The sequence below is a fragment of the Triturus cristatus genome, chromosome 5_1 (assembly GCF_964204655.1).
Source record: "Triturus cristatus chromosome 5_1, aTriCri1.1, whole genome shotgun sequence".
Classification (NCBI taxonomy): domain Eukaryota; kingdom Metazoa; phylum Chordata; class Amphibia; order Caudata; family Salamandridae; genus Triturus; species Triturus cristatus.
In genome coordinates this window covers 149,754,419-149,772,895 of record NC_140587.1, presented here as the reverse complement: position 1 = coordinate 149,772,895, position 18,477 = coordinate 149,754,419, and the positions used below count along the sequence as shown (strand labels likewise).

At 44.2% G+C, this 18,477-nt stretch overlaps 1 protein-coding gene across 2 annotated transcripts in view; it reads right to left on the bottom strand.

Annotated features, from left to right (window-relative positions):
* LOC146830445 (phospholipase A2 inhibitor and Ly6/PLAUR domain-containing protein-like) overlaps positions 1 to 18,477 on the bottom strand; it is a 226,339-nt gene that overhangs the window by 194,481 nt on the left and 13,381 nt on the right. For both annotated transcript variants that reach the window (XM_085604682.1, XM_085604684.1), the window contains exon 2: positions 5,663 to 5,785. In XM_085604682.1, the coding sequence (XP_085460808.1) occupies positions 5,663 to 5,785 (123 nt within the window). The remainder of the gene's footprint in view (positions 1 to 5,662; positions 5,786 to 18,477) is intronic.

Genomic DNA, 18,477 nt, shown 5'->3' with positions numbered 1-18,477 from the left:
CCTACCCCAAGGGGTTTTAGAGTTTCTCCAAAGTCTAGGGAAATTACCTGTATTGGGTTTTGGTACAGAAGCAGGCTGGTGGGGTGTCTGAGTCTGGAAGTGAGGCCCTATTTGAGGTGGTCTCAACCTCCTCAGGTCACTGGTCACCATGGAAGCCTTTCTGTCCATGACTGTGTCATATCTGGCCCTAAGGGTCAACCTCTGGCTGCCTACAGCTGGGGGTTGGGTCCCTCTGGTTGGAATAGTGGAGGGCATTGGAATGTTTGGGGCAACTATGCCCCACGTTTCCCTGTGCCCAACAAAGTCCATCTGGGGGGTACCTGTACCTAGGGGTAAGGGGGATCGCACAGTTTGTAGAGGAATATTCACCTGGTTAGAACTATTTTGCTGGGTGTCCCTAATCTGCTGATGAGGGGGTTGCTCTGGACAGGGGCCCATTAAGGGTCCACTGACCTCCCTGGCCTCTGCAGCCCTGGGCTGACTGAGGCAGGGTAGAGAGGGGTAGGATACCTGCTCCAGACTGGGTACCACCTTGGAAGGATCCCCTGCCATCAGAGCTGTAGCCAGGACAGGCCTGACCACTTCTGGGGCAGTTACTTCACAAGGGGCAGGATCAGTTCCCTGAGAAACTTGACCCTTACCTTTAGTCTGGTGGGGGGAGGACTGTTCCTCACCCCCTATGCTCTCTGTTTGGGTGGAGTGATCCATAGTTTCAGGCTTCACTCCCTTTATTTCCTCCTGGGGTGGAGGTGAGGCCCTCAGGGTCTCATCCATTCTCTCAGGGATGCCTACCATTCTTAAATGGGCATTGTGGTCTACCTCAGCCCAGGCTGAGATTTCCAGATCATTCCCCAGTAGACAATCTACAGGCAAGGTGGGGGACACTGCCACTCTCTTTGGGCCAGTGACCCCTCCCCAGCTGAGATTTACCACTGCCATGGGATGGTCTGTCCTAATTCCATCAACATTGGTCACCTGGTAGCTAAACCCAGGTAAAAGCTGTTCTAGGGGCGCAAGTCTCTTGGTCACCATGGTGACACTAGCCCCTGTGTCCTTGTAGGCCACAGCCTTCTGACCATTGATCATGGGCTCTTGTCTGTAACTGCCCAAGATATTGGGACTCATGGTAAAGTTGACAAACCCCATGCCGCCATCACAGACTAGAGTTGCTTGTGTAGGGGACCTGGTTAGGCCAGAGTCCACCTGAGTTCCCCAAGAAAGCCCAACTAAATTTTTGGGTGCACTCCCACCACCTGGGGAATTACTACTAGTAGTAACAGGAGGTGTTGGAGCTGCAATAGGAGGAACATTTTCTTTATTGCCATTCTTTGGACAACTGGAGTCAGTTTTCCAATGGCCAGGTTGCTTACACACATGGCAATATGGTTTCTTATTGGTAGAGGGAGGATTTTGGGACCCACCCCCAGAACTGGATTTTTGGGGCCCTTCAGGGGATTTTTCTGTTTTATTATCCCCACCTTTCTCTTTGGGCTTTGTGGAATCTTTCTTCTGGTCACCACCTTGGTTCTTGGGCCTAATCCTGGTTCTGACCCATTTGTCTGCCTTATTTCCCAATTCTCGGGAAGAGGTCAGATCAGAGTCCACCAGGTACTGGTGTAAGAGTTGGTTTTGACAATTATTAAGAAACTGCTCCCTCATGATGAGATTGTACAATCCTTGATAATCATTTACTTTACTGCCATTTAACCAACCTTCCAGAACCTTGGTAGCACAATCCACAAAGTCTACCCAATCTTGATCCTGTGCTTTCTGGGTGTCTCTGAACTTTAATCTATATTGATCAGTGGTTAAGCCAAACCCATCTATCAAAGCATCGCTCAAGATATAATAATCATCTGCATCCTCTTCCCTAACAGAGAGGAGCTTGTCTCTACCTTTGTCTGCAAAGGAGAGCCATAAGATTGCTGCCCACTGCTCTACTGGGACCCTCTGAACTTTACAGGCCCTCTCAAGTGCAGTGATCCATTTGTGGATATCATCCCCTGACTGATAGGGGGGCACAATCTTATGTAGGTTCCTATTGTCAGGAGCTTTCTCTCTAACTCTAGGGGTATTACTGCCACCAGGGGTCTCTAGACTCCACTTTCTTGAAGCTTTCTGAAGCTCCAGGGATTCCCTGTCCAATGCTAACTGTTCTCTCCTGAGCTGTAGTTTAGCCTGCTCAAACTGGATCAGTCTGCATTTCCTCTCTTGGGAGGTTTCTCTTCTCTGAGAAGAGGCAGAGGTCCCTTTGGATCTCTCAGAATTGTTGGACCCCTCTAAGGGGGATCTGTTCCTTCTGTTTGGATCCACCATTCTCCCTTTAGGGATGGAGAGAGTGCCTCTTGGGCCATCACCTCCATGTTGTGAATGGTTTTGTTCATCCAGGTTAAGTTCATCTTCCTCTTCCTGGTCCTCATCAGAGTCCACCCCAGGGGTGTCCTCTTCTGGGGGATGCCCACCCAACCTGTCTACCCCATCAGACATTAAAGTCTGCTTAAAGTCTGCTATGAGCAGGATTTCCCTGAGACGTTGAGTATTGGCCCCTTTGTTTGTCTTAAGTTGCCTAGCGGTGCACATCTCCCTAAGCTCAGCAAAGGAGAGATGATCATATTTGTCGACTGGGACCCTCTGGGATCCTTCCAGAGCCTTATGGGCACCTGAACTTAAAGACATTTCTAGTGTAGTGGTACTGGTGTATCTACCTACACTAGGTGTGGCCTACTGAACCCTTTCTTGAGTTGTAGTCAAGGTGTGCTAAACCCTCTACACACAACTCCTAAGTTCAGTAGAACTTATTATATTCTAAGCTTGAATTTATATGTACCTTTAGTACCAAGTGGCTTTCACTTTAGAAATTCAATTTGTTATCTGGTAAAACAATGGCAAGCTTGAATCCCATCGCTGCCACCAATGTGAGAAGTTGGCCTGGCATATGCTGGTCACTAGTTACAGTGGCCACCTTGCACCAGTCCAATTCGACTCTTAAGGTGATAGGTTTAAAAGACAACCTTTAAAGAAAGCTATCCTAGTGGTAGCTGTGGAGAGCAGCATTCGGGCTAAGTCTTGAAGGAGTGTTAAGCTTATTGTTTTACCATAGATAACCTCTTGAATGACCAAATGAAAGAGTAGTCCACACAGGTATATATATAAAATATATGTATTTATTATAAACAGAATCCCACAAGTCTCTTTATGAGGCTAGAGGTAAAGTTACAATTCAAACAAGCATTTATAGATACAATAAATAGCACTGGAATCACAGGGCCCCAGGGGGGGACCAAACCATATATTAAAAAAGTGGTATAAGAACCACGACAATTCTACAGACAATGCCTAGGGCATTTAGGATCGCTGACCCCTTAAGAATCCACCCCAGGTTATGAGGAAGGGGACCCACGGGAGGCGCGTGCAGTGGAAATAGCTACTATCGGGATCTCTATTAAAGCCTATGGAGAATGTCGCGGTTTGATTTAAACAGATTAAAGACACTTCTAGAAGGAGTTCAAAGTTAAAAACTTAGAGTTAAGCTTTTGAGGAACCCACTACCATGGGAGTACCGAGGTACCACTGTTACCTGCCCCAGGGAAGCCGGGTGCATAGGTCGTTTTCGATGTCGGGTCGCGGGCTGATTTTCAATGGGAAAATGTACAAAACTGCTGCTAGCCAACAGCGTCGATAATGCCGTGAAGATTGAAGTTGTAGATCTTGTAGAGAAGAACCTGAAAGCAGAGGGGACAGAGTCTGGGTCACGGCACAGTGACCAGGGAGCTCAAGGAAAAGAGCCCTTCAATGTTCGGTGCTTCAAGTGGAAAAGGTGTAGCTTGGATCTGCAGCCACGGGCTCCGGGACGCTTCAAGGAAGGCCAGCTTCTGAAGGGCAACTGTCCCACATCGGATGAGGGTTGCTGCGGTGTTAGTGTCCGGATTGGATCCACTAAGCCTTGGCAACTGCAACCCACGCAAGATAAACAAATCAGCTACTGGTGCAGACCCACGAGGTCTGTGAGAGGTCTCCTTCAAGGAAACTGTGGAGCAGTCCTGGAGCAACCAGGGGAACTCTTAAAAGTAAGGATTGTCCTCCGCCAGGGCCCACAAGTCGAGAGACAAGGGACCACAGGAGGCAGCAATTTGGAGTGCATAAAAGGGTGCCCATGGGCCACCGGAGTGAGCTAGGGTGCTGATCTTTGGCACAGTTGCTGCTGAGAGGTTGGCTCAATATTGGGCCAAAGAACAACTTCCCCACTGGTCAGGGTCGTGTGCTACGCAAGAGGTGGCCGGTGTCCTGGGGTATCAGGGATCTCGGCACCCACGTGGGCCACGGTGCTCAGACTTGCTGGGCACGCTCACTGGCCTCTGGGATGCTAGGAAACCCACCTCAAGGTTGAGAGGAGTCGTCGATGTCCGAAGGAGCAGCGAAGTTCCAACTGGGTCACTTGCAGTGTTTCTGGTACCTGCCAAGCAGGGGGGTAACTCCTTTACCCCAAGGGAGATTTCTTCAGTCAGCTGAGCAGCAGCTCGTCAAAGGTCAAGTCTGTGAAGTCCAAGATTAATCTGATCCTCCGGGGACACGTTATTCACCTTTATCCACAAGATTTGGGGAGTGTCCAGATCAGTGTCCACCAATGGTAGTTGAGGCGGGAAAGGGTGGCTACACCCTCTTCCCTTTGTGTGTTTCCCGCCTGGGCGAGGGGCAGGATGCCCCTGAACCGGTTCCAGGCGGTGTATGCAGAATGTAGGCGCTGTAGCAGCCTACGTGCAACTCTGAAAGGTATCCTATAGTGCACCCACCCAGTTCCAATCCACATAGCCTGTCTGGGAAGGTGCTGGAACCTCCCTGCAACAGGATCCCTATTGTCCAGCTGCCGAGGCTGGGATTTTCCCCAGCAACAGGCAGCCAGAGTCGTGTGGGTGGCGAGTAGCATCCATTTTGTGATACGTGTGCACTTTTAAATTGGTGTCTAAATTCTGCTGCTTTTCCCATATCGCCCCTCTAGCAGGGGGGAATCATGCCCTCATGCCCATGACTGGACTGGGGGTATGATTCCTACATGTTTGACACCAAACACAATATGGTTCTGTGTGGCCATTCTCAAGTTATCACGCTATTGAGGGGTGACCAATGAGAATACATTTGTTGTACATAGGTGGGATACAGGGTACCTGTATCCCTGTAAGGGGGTGAAAGCACCACCTTACCCAGACTACAGTAGTGGTCTGGTGGTGTCATTTGGTATGGCTGTCCCAGGGTGGCACAATAAGTGCTGCAGCCCTGGTAGGCCTCTGAGGGACCCAGGTCCTGGGTACCTAGGGTACCATCTACAAGGGGCTGGTAGGGTGTCCTCAGTATCCAATTGGAATGTACCTAGGGTACTCACATCAGTTTTAGGGAGGAAGCAGATAGGCTAGGGGTCCTGGATAGCAGGATCCCAGCCAGACTAGTCAAAAACCATCCAAATACCAGGCAAAAAGTTGGGGGCAACCATTAGTCAGATTCCACCTTCCTACAATGTCCCTTTGCACATTTACACAAAATGTATAAACCTATTCAATTTCATCCTACACAGCCAGCTTTACCCAAAGGGTCTTTAGCAGTCATCAGTAGCGCTTTAGATTGCAGGCCAGAGATAAAGCGCTACACCGCAAGTGTCAGCAGCCCTTACCTCCATTGCTGGTGGAAATCAAGGTCATGCAGTATGACGCAGTAGCTGCACAGGTGTCGATCAAAAGGCAGTCCCCTGCGATGGTTGATGACATAAGGCATACGTAGCATTTCAGAGCACTTGCTGCAAAAGAAAAACAAAACACCACCTCACAGACATGTCCCGGGGTTGTTTACGCATCACCTTCAATGACAAGAAACAGGCGCCCAACCTTAATAATCTGCAACAACCAGAATGGCACTGAAATACAGGCCTGACATTAACTTTCCATTGATATGCACAGATGTAAGATAATATTTTGGGGGTAGACTTGTACTTTCTTTCTACCAAACATTAGAATTGAAGGCTATACATTGCTTTATGTGGGATAAAAAAAAACTGTGGGGTCTCTCAAAGGAGCGTGGCTTAAAAACACGTAAAACAAAAATCTGTGCTTAGCACAGTGTGCTGCCCGACTTGTATCTTGCTGTTTCTGTCATTGCATACAGATATATGATACAAGTAACATCATACCTACAAGTCAGGACTATTGGGTTTGTCAGTGGTTGATAGTTGCATAAGATAAAGAAGCAGCAACTATGGCTTGTATATAATATGGAAAAAGCTTCCACTTAAAGCGCCAATGTTGTTGCTCCTGAGTTTCAAAAAGAGAAGGAAAATCCAGAGAGAAAAGGACTCTCTTTAAAGGATTTCCTTCCCCTACAACACTCACCTGGCATGACGTCATGCCGTAACTTCTCCGCCTGTGAGAAGTGAGCAGTGTGAGCAGCACACATCGATGTGCCTGCTGTCACTGCAGTCTGGAAAAAACACGGACCGCCTGTGCCAGAGCCCGATAGAGACCCGTTTGGAGCCCCTCTTTAAAAAAAACTGCCGGTGCTCAGACCCGGTGAGACCCGGCCCACTTAAAGCCCTGGGGCCATATGTTTCATTAAGTAGCACTTAAGAACTAGAGACAGGAAAGGCAGCTCAGGAACTACTGAATGGAGAGAGGGTTCAGACAGAGTTCAGGGAGAGACAGAAGAGCTGCTGAGGGGGCTGCACTTGGCAATACTGCATGGATGCACGACTGCTTGCACGCCACCCCACAGCAAACCAGGCCAGAAGCAAGTACAGATCGATGTGATGCTAACATATTAAATGCAGGACTTAATTTGAGTAGATGGTTTCCAGTACTCGGCTCAAGGTGGCGCTGTCTGGTCACTTTAGAGATGACCACAACAACAGTTCATTATTAATTCAATACACATTACAAACAAACATTGGAAAACCAATAGGTCTCGCCTTTATAATGAGTGGGCTAAGCTGTTGGCTTTTGCCTGTAAAATATTGTTTAAAAAAAGTAAAAGAAAAAACATTACTGGAGGAAAAGCATACACACATTATAATATCTCTAAATTGTACATTGATTTCATGGTTTTCAATTTTTATAAATGGCATGAAATATTTTTCAAATACATTTTGGTCAGGAAACTCCAAACAATATTTTAAAAGATTAAGAAAGTATTCAATTTTTCTTCTCCATACAATTCAGTCATTTACTCCTCTGGTCTAGCCCGGGGAGCAGATTTATGAGCCTCCAAGAGATGTGACATGCTGCCTCAGACACCAACTGAGTGCAGCAGATGACCTACTCACCGGAACCATTAAAGCCTTTGAATCAATCAATCAGGATTTTTATAGGGCAGCTATTCACCTGTTAGGGTATCCAGGCACAGAGGACCGAGCTGCTTAGGTGGACTTTGATGAACAAACCAGGTCTTGAGTTCCTTTCTGAATTACTGGAGGGAGGGGGAGCTCCGGAGATGAAGGCTGTTCCAGTACTTTGTGGCGAGGTAGAAGAAGTGTCCTCCGCAGTTGCTTTGGAGGATAAGGATGAGCAAAGGAGAGGGAGAAGGAGCGCAGGTGTCTGGAGGGTTGGTGGAAGCTCAGGCGATGGCTGATGTATGCTGCTCCTGATTATACAGGGCTTTGTAGGCGTGGGTCAGCATCTTGAATTGAAATCTCTAGTAGACGGGAAGCCAGTGGAGTTTTACAGTGTGGGGTGATGTAGGTCCGTCTGGGTAGGTCGAGGATGAGTCTGGCCACTGAATTCAGTACAGTCTGTAGTCTCTTCAGGAGGTTCGTGGTGATTCCTGCGTAGAGTGTGTTGCTGTAGTCCAGGCCGCTGGTGACAAGGGCTTGAGTGACAGTGCATCTGATGTTAACTCGGAGCTATTTGAAGATCTTTTAGAGCATGCGAAGAGTGGGGAAGAAGGCTGAGGAGACTGCTGATCTAGCTTTCATGGTGAGTTTGATGTCTAGGATTATGCCACGGTTCCGGGCGTGGTCTGTTGAAGGCGGCAAGGGTCCTAGGTCAGCTGGCCACTAGGAGTCGTTCCACAGGGAGGTGTTGTTTACGAAGATCATTCTTTCTGTTTTGTCTGTGTTCAGTTTGAAGCAGTTGTTATGTATCCAGTCGGCAATGCTGGTCATCCACAGGCGGAAGTTGGACCTCATTGCCGATGGATCTTCAGATAGAAAGGATGAGTTGGGTGTCGTCTGCATAGGATATGATGTTCAGTCCATGGTTTCTGACGATGTTGGCCGGGGGAGTCGTGTAGGTGTTGAACAGAGTCGGGTTGAGGGATGAACCTTGAGGAACAATGCAGATTATGTTCTTGAGTTGCGAGATGAAGGGAGGAAGGCAGATTCTGTGAGTTCTTCTGTTAAGGAAGGATGTGATCCATTTGAGGGCATCCTCCTGGATTCCAATCAAATGTAGCCTCTTGATCAGGGTGGGGTTAGGCACAGTGTCAAAGACTGCTGAGAAATAGAGGAGGATAAGGGCAGCTGTTTCTCCCTGTTCTAGTCGGTGGCTGTGATCAGGGCCGTTTTGGTGCTGTGATCCGTGTGGAATCCTGGTTGGGATGGGTCCAGACGATCGCTGTTCTCCATGTATTCCGTGAGTTGGTGGGTGATGGCCTTTTTGAGGTCCTTGGTGGGAAAAGGAAGCTGAGAAATGGGCCAGTATTTCTTGAGCTTGTTGGGGTCAGCAGACAGTTTCTTGAGAAAGGGTTTGACTCAAACGTGTTTCCATTCTTCTGATAAGTTTCCCGTGGTGATGGATATGTTGAAGATGTTAGTGAACACTTTGCTTATATTCCTGTTTCCAAGGTTGAACATGTGGTGAGGACAGGGATCCGTGGGTGCTCCTAAGTGGACGGATCGAATGATAGCTGTGGTGGTGCTCTGCATGGTAAGTTGGTCCCGAGCAGTGATCCAATGGTCGGGGTTTGTGTCTGTGGGGGTGAGGAGGCTGCAGATGTTGGTGGCGATGGGTTGGGGTTTGAAGCGTTTATAGATAGAGGAGATCTTGTCTTAGAAGAAGTTCACCAACGTGTAGCAGAGATCTTGCGAAGTGGTGATAATGTTTTTGGTTGCTGAAGGGTTGGAGAACTCCTTGAAGATGCCAAAGAGTTTTTTACTGTGGTTTGAAGAGTTTTTTATTGTGGTTTGAGCTGGCTTCGATGCGGTCTGCTAGGGCATTCTTTTCCTCACACTTTGTATGCTAAAACTTGTCCTTTGTAGAATGAAGGAGATCAAAAAAACACAAATCCTTAAAGTCATCGTTTCAGCCATAACCCAGCAAAGACAGCACACAGAGAGGGATTTGAGGGGAGAAGCAGCACAAAAGCGAGAAGACACATCTACTATCATGGAGTGCTGAATGAAAAGAAAAAGAAAACAATTGTGCCTTAAATGTGATGACACTGTTTTGTCTCGTAATCTAAAGACAAAACACCTTCGCAGGATCATGGCTGGTGTTGTCTTCAAGAATGTATGAGGAAATGTGCCCCTGAGCAGGTTAGGACAGACAACAAAACAAATAACTTAATTAGTTAAATAAGCCTTCTTGAGACAGAATACACATTAGACATCATGAAGGTTTTTTGAAGTGATAATTTATAGAAGGCAAAAATATGGTTAATCAGTCAAAATCAGAATAGTCACATATGCAGGGAATTAGCATAAAGGTCACTCAAATGCAGCATTTAGTCTGACAAAGTCTTACCTCAAAAGAAATATGAAAATGATTCTAAGTTCAGACTAGCATGGGCCTGTTGTCTTATAATCAGACCACCAGAAATGCCTCAACTTCAAAATGAGTCTTCTTTTATAGTAAAATACACACTAAAAACCATACTCAAGGCATGAGGTGAGTAAAATAATACGTACACTTAGCAAATCACAACACAGAATAAAATGTAACAATAACATCCCCTAAATCAATAATCTTGAGTCTCCTTCTACCTAATGTCAGCAGATGTGATAGTACAAGTCTTATTACAGGTAAATCAATGACGAACTTATGAATGAATTCACTGCAGCAAGAACCTTGAATGGTAACATCTGGAAAGAACAGCTTCCTCCAGGGCCTATCAAGAACAGCATATTATTGATAGACAATAGACAATATTACCTTGCATATAACATTTCTGTGCTCCTTTTCCCAAATGGATTCAGTAAGAAACAAAAATGTAGTCAGTTTATGAATTCCATTATGGAGTTAGGGTCTAGTTTGGTCAACCTTAAATATACACATTTCTGTAGAGTGTAGCATATGTGTTACATAGGCAAATCCTTCATGTTACTAAGTAGTAATTATTTATTCATTGCAAATTTGCTCTAACAAATGTAAGCGGTGGAAGGATACAAGTCAGTCAAACAAAAGGATGGTAAGAGGCTACGCTCCTGGGTTGGTCAACACACACGAAGAGGAAGGCAAGTCATTGGTTAAGAAGCAAGAAAATGAGTGACAATAAAGCCAACCAATGACAAGTAATGGGCAGGCTGTAAGCCCACTGTAAGCTCACATTAGATCTTTCACAGCCAAACAGCCTGCCCTGCCTGGTAGGCTCGACCTAAAATAAATATGCCACCATAAATATCTCCTTTCTGATGATCACTTTTCATTATGGAAAACATATCAGATGAAGGACAAGCACATTTGTGTTTTCATTGTTTTTACTGCAGCTGTGATGATTTTTGTGACCTGCTTTGCTGTAGGCTCTGGCAGCAGCCATTTTAATGTCACAAGTGAAATGTAATAACTAATTACAACTGAGCAACTTCATTATTGCTTTATAGCTTGAGATATCACAACACGCCATTAACAAGTAAATCAGAGGTGCACTTGTATACATGATTTGCAGGCTACCATGTATTGTATAATGAATAAAGAACTGCCTGTCACACATGATAAGGATATTGCAAATCACTGAAGAGTTCCATGAGCATACAGAGGAACGAGGTCGAAAGTTGAGTTCATTTACAAGGCCATGGAACTCGGATAACTTGCAATAGTCTTTTAGCTTAGGGCAGAGGGTGTTTTATTCCTTATAATACATGGTACATTGCAGGTGGCTAGAGATATCACAACTCAACGTAATTACTGGGATTTCAGATTTCCATATATTATTGTTAAATTAAGCAAGATACTGTTAATAATAACGTTTAACTGTTTCGAATATAGCAAACACAATGGCCATGTCTCTGAACCATTCTGGCAGACTTGGTATTGACTGGCGACGAACGTTTAACGCTTTGTCTGCTAAAGGAAGTTTTGTCAATTGTAATTTTAAAAAACAAGCCGAATCCTGTCAAATGAAAAAGAGGTGCTCTAAGACTGCTACTGAAATCCCAGTTTAAAAAACATGCACAACAAAAACGTGAAAATATGTCAGGAGGTGACAGCCAACTTGTTCTTTGTAGATCTGTACTACGGAGAGCCTGTGACGTGAGAGCAACATCTGAATGTCGGCTACCAAAATACTGTGACGGTAAATAGATGTCTGAAAGCATAGATTTACTATTCTTAACTCCAAATCTCCACCTTAAAGAGATATATATATATATATATATATACACACACACACACACATACATATATATTCACTGAAAAAAACATAGGTTTCAGAGGCGTTATAGTTAGGTTTTGGCATTTAAAAAACCTTAGAAATTCACTGAAAAAACCATAGGTTTTAGGGGCGTTATAGTTAGCTGGACATTTCCCTCGTACAAAACCCTAGAAATTCCCCCGTTATAGTTAGTTCAACTAACTATAACTCGCGCCCCCGCAATGCACTGCTGATGACGTCACATATTACATCACTCATAACATGGTCAGTGACATCACTGATGACATCACTGATGACATCTCAAATGACATCACTGATGACATCACTGATGACATCATCCAGTGAGTATGTGTTTCTGTACAGTTTTAATATGTTTAATATATATAGGGAAAGGTCTGTTGAAGAATGAGTGGGTGTACAAGTGTGTGAATGGATGATTTTCTAGGTGCGTAACTGACTCTGTAAGGGAGTCATTAAATGTATCTTACTGCAGACTAGTGACTAAACTGTGTGAATGTCTGTATGTGTCTGTGTGTAGGTGTATAAGTGGCTGCATGGTTTTGTGAATAGCTATATGAGTGTCTATATGGGTTATTGATTGGTTGTCTGAGTATCTCTATGGGTGACTGAGTGTTTGTGTGGGTAGGGTGTGTGTGACTCTATGCATAGAAGTGTGAGTGGGTGATTCTATGGGTCCATGGTTTTAAGAGTGCATCTGTGATGGACTGTATGGTTGGGTGAGTGTATGTATGGGTGTGTTAGGGATTGAATGTATATCTCAGTGGTACATGTGTGACTAACTACATATGTGAAAGGCAGTATATATGTGTGTAAGAGTATATAAGTGGGTATATGTGAGAGTGTGTGATTGTGAGAGTGGCTGTATGGATGAGTGTGTGCTTGTATCAATGATTGTATAAGAGCGTAAGAATGTGGTACTATTTTTATGAGTAAGTGAACTCGAGTGTATTTAACTGTATAGGTGAGTAAATTGGACTGTGTTTAATTACTTGCACGACAGACTAGGTGTGTCAGTAGCTCAATGGATGATTGGCGGTGTGTGAGTGTCTATATAGGTGTATAAATGCATATGATAGACTTGTACGGAGTGACTGTACAGGTGAGTGAGTGGAGGTGTATGTAGACCTAAGAGTCAATGAGTGGGTATGTAGTTATTGGTATTGGAGTATCTATGGGTTTCAAAATGGCTGTCTGAAATTTTGAGTCGGTGTATCAAAGGTTATATTAGGGTGTGAGAAGATGCACTCATTTATCACATGGATGATGTCATCAGTGATGTCATCAGTGATGTCATTTGAGATGTCATCAGTGATGTCACTGACCATTTCATGAGTGATGTAATATGTGACGTCATCAGCAGTGCATTGCGGGGGCGCGAGTTATAGTTAGCTGAACTAACTATAACGGGGGAATTTCTAGGGTTTTGTACGAGGGAAATGTCCAGCTAACTATAACGCCCCTAAAACCTATGGTTTTTTCAGTGAATTTCAAAGGTTTTTTAAATGCCAATTCCTAACTATAACGTGCATGAAACCTATAGTTTTTTCAGTGAATTTCAAAGGTTTTGTAAATGCTAATTCCTATCTATAACCTATCTCTAAAGATATCATGTTTAATGATTTTCATAGGATTTCTATATTTTTTAATTTCAGTGTGTCAATTTCATTAAATATGTTTTTTTGAAATACTATTTTCTCACCATTTTTTGTAACTTATTTTTTCAATTAATTCTTTTAAAAATTAAAAAATATTTGTTTTTATTGGGTTTAAAAAAAATATTTTTTTATATTTTTAAAAATATTTTTAAACTATATTTTCAAAACTTTATGTTTTATTTTTTTCCCCATTTTTTGGGGATTCGCGCACCCTATGCGCACCGTTCTCGATACCTACGCAAAAGCATCCACGCACGGTATGCGTTGGGTACGTGTTTCCAATGCGACCGGTACGCGACTCCAAGCCTATACGCGACACGTACGATGTACGTAACGCGACGCATGCGCGCTTCCGCGATGCATCATATGCGTGTATGACGCGATGTGTGCGCGGATCCGGCGTAATATTTAACATTTAAAAAAACATATATATATGTATTTCATGTGAATATTAATTGAAGAAAAACTCTAAACTAGTCTTAAAAGTAATATATTTTTACATCTAATCCTATATTTCTTTTTAATTAAATATCGCGGATGCGCGCTGGGTGCGTGATGCGTAAGCACAGGGTGCGCGGATCCCATATAACCTGCAAAAAAAGAGATTTGATTGGTTCATTACACTTCCTATTCCAACTATTGAAAGACCCCACCCATTTCAATCATTCTTCTTTAAGCTTCTTTGGAGGAACATCTCACACCTTAGAACTAGAAGAAACGTTTTGGGGAAGATTTCCACAGCTGCCATTTTTCTGAAGACAATGGCTTCTGCACAGCAGCCACCATCAGAATCTGACCATTCGTCCGATGAGGAATTTGTTGTGGAACCTCAAAGAGTGCTTTCCAGAGGAGATCCATTAAAAAAATACTCTTGTGGGACTGCGAGTATGTTAAAACACCTGAAGACTCTGCATCCCGTGAACCTGGCCAAGCAGGAATGCAGAAGACTCCGACAGCAGCCTCAGCCAGCAGTGGCAAGCACTTCTGCAGCATCACCATTGAGCACTCACCCGGACATACGTCCAGAATTTGGAAAACTAAAAATTAGTTGCATTAAATGCAACAAACTACTATGTTACGGCGAGCAGTCAATTGAACTAATCTGCAGAGCGCAGCAAAACCACAAGTGTTAAACTTGTGTTTAGTTTTTTTTTTCAGAAGTTGACTGTTTTGTTCTTCCTGTTGTCTTTTTTTCCTTTTCAAAAAAACAAAAAAATAACAAAATTGTTCCAAAAAGTACAAAAAAATGAAGAAGGAAAAAAAAGTTCTAAGAACTAACTTTCCTGGTTTAAAAAAAGAGCTATATTTGTTTGTTTGTCTGTGAAAGTTTGATGAATGTATGTGTAGTACGTAATTGACTGAACAAATGCATTAGTAGCGTACGGTGACTGTATGAGTGCAGAACTATGAGGAAGTGCTGCAGCATCACACAGTAACCTCATTAACTACAGTGAGCTGTAGTAGTTCCGAAGCACAGGGATGCAACATATGTACATACATATGTTGCAAATCTATGCTTCTCTCTGCACGGCTGCTTAAACTGCAGCCATGTGGTGACACAGGCACCCTTGCACCATAGTGCAAGGATATCTGTGTAATGTGCTGTTTGTTTTTGTGCAGGAAGACACACCTTCCTGCACAAAAACAATCAGTAAAGGCATTTTTCTCCTTCAATGTATGCTGAGCATTTTAGCATGCATTGAAGACGTAAAAATGTGGAGAAATGAAAACAATTCTCCTTGTTGTGCTTTCCTACACCAATTTTAGAATGGTGCAGCATTCACACACAAATCGAGTTTTATGATTTCTGACAAATCTAGACATGTGTCTTGTTCTATGAGTATTCAGTGCAATCATGCACAGCAACACTTATAGAACACCCTTTCAACGCAAACTGGTGTGCATGATGAGGTTGTATTTACATGGAGTATAAAAAGTGCACAGGGTGCCTTTTCCTCTCTTTGTAAATATGAAAGAGTGTCTTGCGCAATAACTATGTTACCAAAAGTGACATATTTCCAGTTTAAAGATTTCTTGCGAATGATAGAAGGTAAGCACAGAGTTTTGTCTGCAAAGATGTTCAAAGAAGAATGATTGAAATAATTGCGGTCCCTCAAAAGCTACAATGGGAAATATTATGAACCCCTCAAATCTCTTTTTTTGCAGGTCACATGATATCTGATTATGGTCAGATTTCAAAACTACATAGGTATAAACAGAGTATTTTTAGAAACGTGTTTCAACTTTGTAGCTTCTTGCAGACCTCCTCATTCTGCATATTGAGACTTAGTTAAACTTACCTTCACAGTAATAGCAATAAAAAATGGTATACATTTTTTTCAGATTTTCATTGCAATCTAAATTCATATAAATTGTTTTTTTTTAAATTTTAATCTGTGAAAGAAAAGAAAAAAAAATTATAACATGTAATAATACATTTTTTACAACACAGCATAATTTCCACAAAGTAATTTGTTTGCCTTTTTTGCTGTTCTCTGAATATATTAAATTTCACTAAAAATAGTGATTTCAATCGTACTCATCACTTACCAGCGGGCAAAAAAAAAAACAATCAAAAAGAGGAATTTCTATGGTTTTGTACGAGTGAAATGGCCAGCTAATTATAACACCCCTGAAACCTATGGTTTTTTCTGTGAATTTCTAAGGTTTTTTAAATGCTAATTTTTAACTATAACGTCTGTGAAACCTATGGTTTTTTTAAGTGAATTTCAAAGCTTTTTTAAATGCTAATTTTTAAGTGTGATAGTAGTTATACCTATTATTTGGTACTGATTTGCTACAGTTTTTTAACTGTTTATAAATATATTATTCATTAAATAACATTATATATTTTTCTGAAAATTGCACACAAAAAAAAATTCTAACTGAAATATTGAATAATGTTTATGTTTTCATTTTTTATTTGAATATATTTATATTATTTCCTTTTTTTTAAAAAAATTCAAATTTTAGTTTTCGGAGTCGCGCCCTCAAAGCGTACACATCACGGTGGGTGCGTGGATTCTAGCCGCTATTTTAGAAATGTCGTGAAGGATCCGCGTACGGTGTGCGACGGCTGCGTCTTTTTCAGTTACATCATATACATTTAATATTACGTGATGTGCGCTATTGGTATGCTACCAGTCCGCAACTCCTGCTCCCGCGCATTGACGACACATGCGCATTACGGTACGAGATGCTTGCACGGTGGCGGGTCCCGCTTAACGTCATATAGGTGCTGGGGTGTGCTGGGTGCGCGTCTCCAGCAAAAACAATTTATGTTCCAAAATGATATGTATGTGTCTCTAATATACATATTAGGGCAAGAGATTATCTAAGATAGTCATAAAAATAACATATTTGTACTTATAATAAACTTATATTATTTTTAAATATATTTTCGCGTGGTCGGGTGCGTGTATCGTGAGTGCAGAGAACCAGGTCAGCAGAGGTGCTGTAGAGCCAGAGAAACCAGGTCAGCAGAGCCGTTGTAGAGCCAGAGAACCAGGTCAGCAGAGCTGCTCTAGAGCCTAAGAAGCAGGTCAGCAGAGCTGCTCTAGAACCAGAGATCCAGGTCAGCAGAGCTGCTCTAGAGCCAGAGACCCAGGTCAGCAGAGCTGCTCTAGAGGCCGAGAACCAGGTCAGCAGAGCTGCTGTAGAGCCAGAGAAACCAGGTCAGCAGAGCTGCTTTAGAGCCAGAGAACCAGGTAAGCAGAACTGCTTTACAGCCATAGAACCAGGTCAGCAGAGCTGCTCTAGAGGCAGAGAACCAGGTCAGCAGAACTGCTTTAGAGCCAGAGAACCAGGTCAGCAGAGCTCTTTAGAGGGAGAGAACCAGGACAGCAGAGCTGCTTTAGAGCCAGAGAACCAGGTCAGCAGAGCTGCTCTAGAGCCAGAGAACCAGGTCAGCAGAGCTGCTTTAGAGCCATAGAACCAGGTCAGCAGAGCTGCTTTAGAGCCAGAGAACCAGGTGAGCAGAGCTGCTCCAGAGGCAAAGAACCAGGTCAGCAGAGATGCTCTAGAGCCATAGAAGCAGGTCAGCAGAGCTGCTCTAGAGCCATAGAACCAGGTCAGCAGAGCTTCTCTAGAGGCAGAGAACCAGGTCAGCAGAGCTGATTTATAGGGAGAGAACCAGGTCAGCAGAGCTGCTTTAGCGCCAGAGAACCAGGTCAGCAGAGCTTCTATAGAGCCAGAGAACCAGGTCAGCATAGCTGCTCTAGAGCCTAAGAACCAGGTCAGCAGAGCTGCTCTAGAGGGAGAGAACCAGGTCAGCAGAGCTGCTTTAGAGCCAGAGACCCAGGTCAGCAGAGCTGCTCTAGAGGCCGAGAACCAGGTCAGCAGAGCTGCTGTAGAGCCAGAGAAACCAGGTCAGCAGAGCTGCTTTAGAGCCAGAGAACCAGGTCAGCAGAACTGCTTTACAGCCATAGAACCAGGTCAGCAGAGCTGCTCTAGAGGCAGAGAACCAGGTTAGCAGAACTGCTTTAGAGCCAGAGAACCAGGTCAGCAGAGCTCTTTAGAGGGAGAGAACCAGGACAGCAGAGCTGCTTTAGAGCCAGAGAACCAGGTCAGCAGAGCTGCTCTAGAGCCCAAGAACCAGGTCAGCAGAGCTGCTTTAGAGCCATAGAACCAGGTCAGCAGAGCTGCTTTAGAGCCAGAGAACCAGGTGAGCAGAGCTGCTCCAGAGGCAGAGAACCAGGTCAGCAGAGCTGCTCTAGAGCCATAGAAGCAGGTCAGCAGAGCTGCTCTAGAGCCATGAAGCAGGTCAGCAGAGCTTCTCTAGAGGCAGAGAACCAGGTCAGCAGAGCTTCTCTAGAGGCAGAGAACCAGGTCAGCAGAGCTGCTTTAGAGCCAGAGAACCAGGTCAGCAGAGCTGCTTTAGAGCCAGAGAACCAGGTCAGCAGAGCTGCTCTAGAGCCCGAGAACCAGGTCAGCAGAGCTGCTTTAGAGCCATAGAACCAGGTCAGCAGAGCTGCTTTAGAGCCAGAGAACCAGGTGAGCAGAGCTGCTCCAGAGGCAGAGAACCAGGTCAGCAGAGCTGCTCTAGAGCCATAGAAGTAGGTCAGCAGAGCTGCTCTAGAGCCATAGAACCAGGTCGGCAGAGCTTCTCTAGAGGCAGAGAACCAGGTCAGCAGAGCTGATTTAGAGGGAGAGAACCAGGTCAGCAGAGCTGCTGTAGAGGGAGAGAACCAGGTCAGCAGAGCTGCTTTAGAGCCAGAGAACCAGGTCAGCAGAGCTGCTT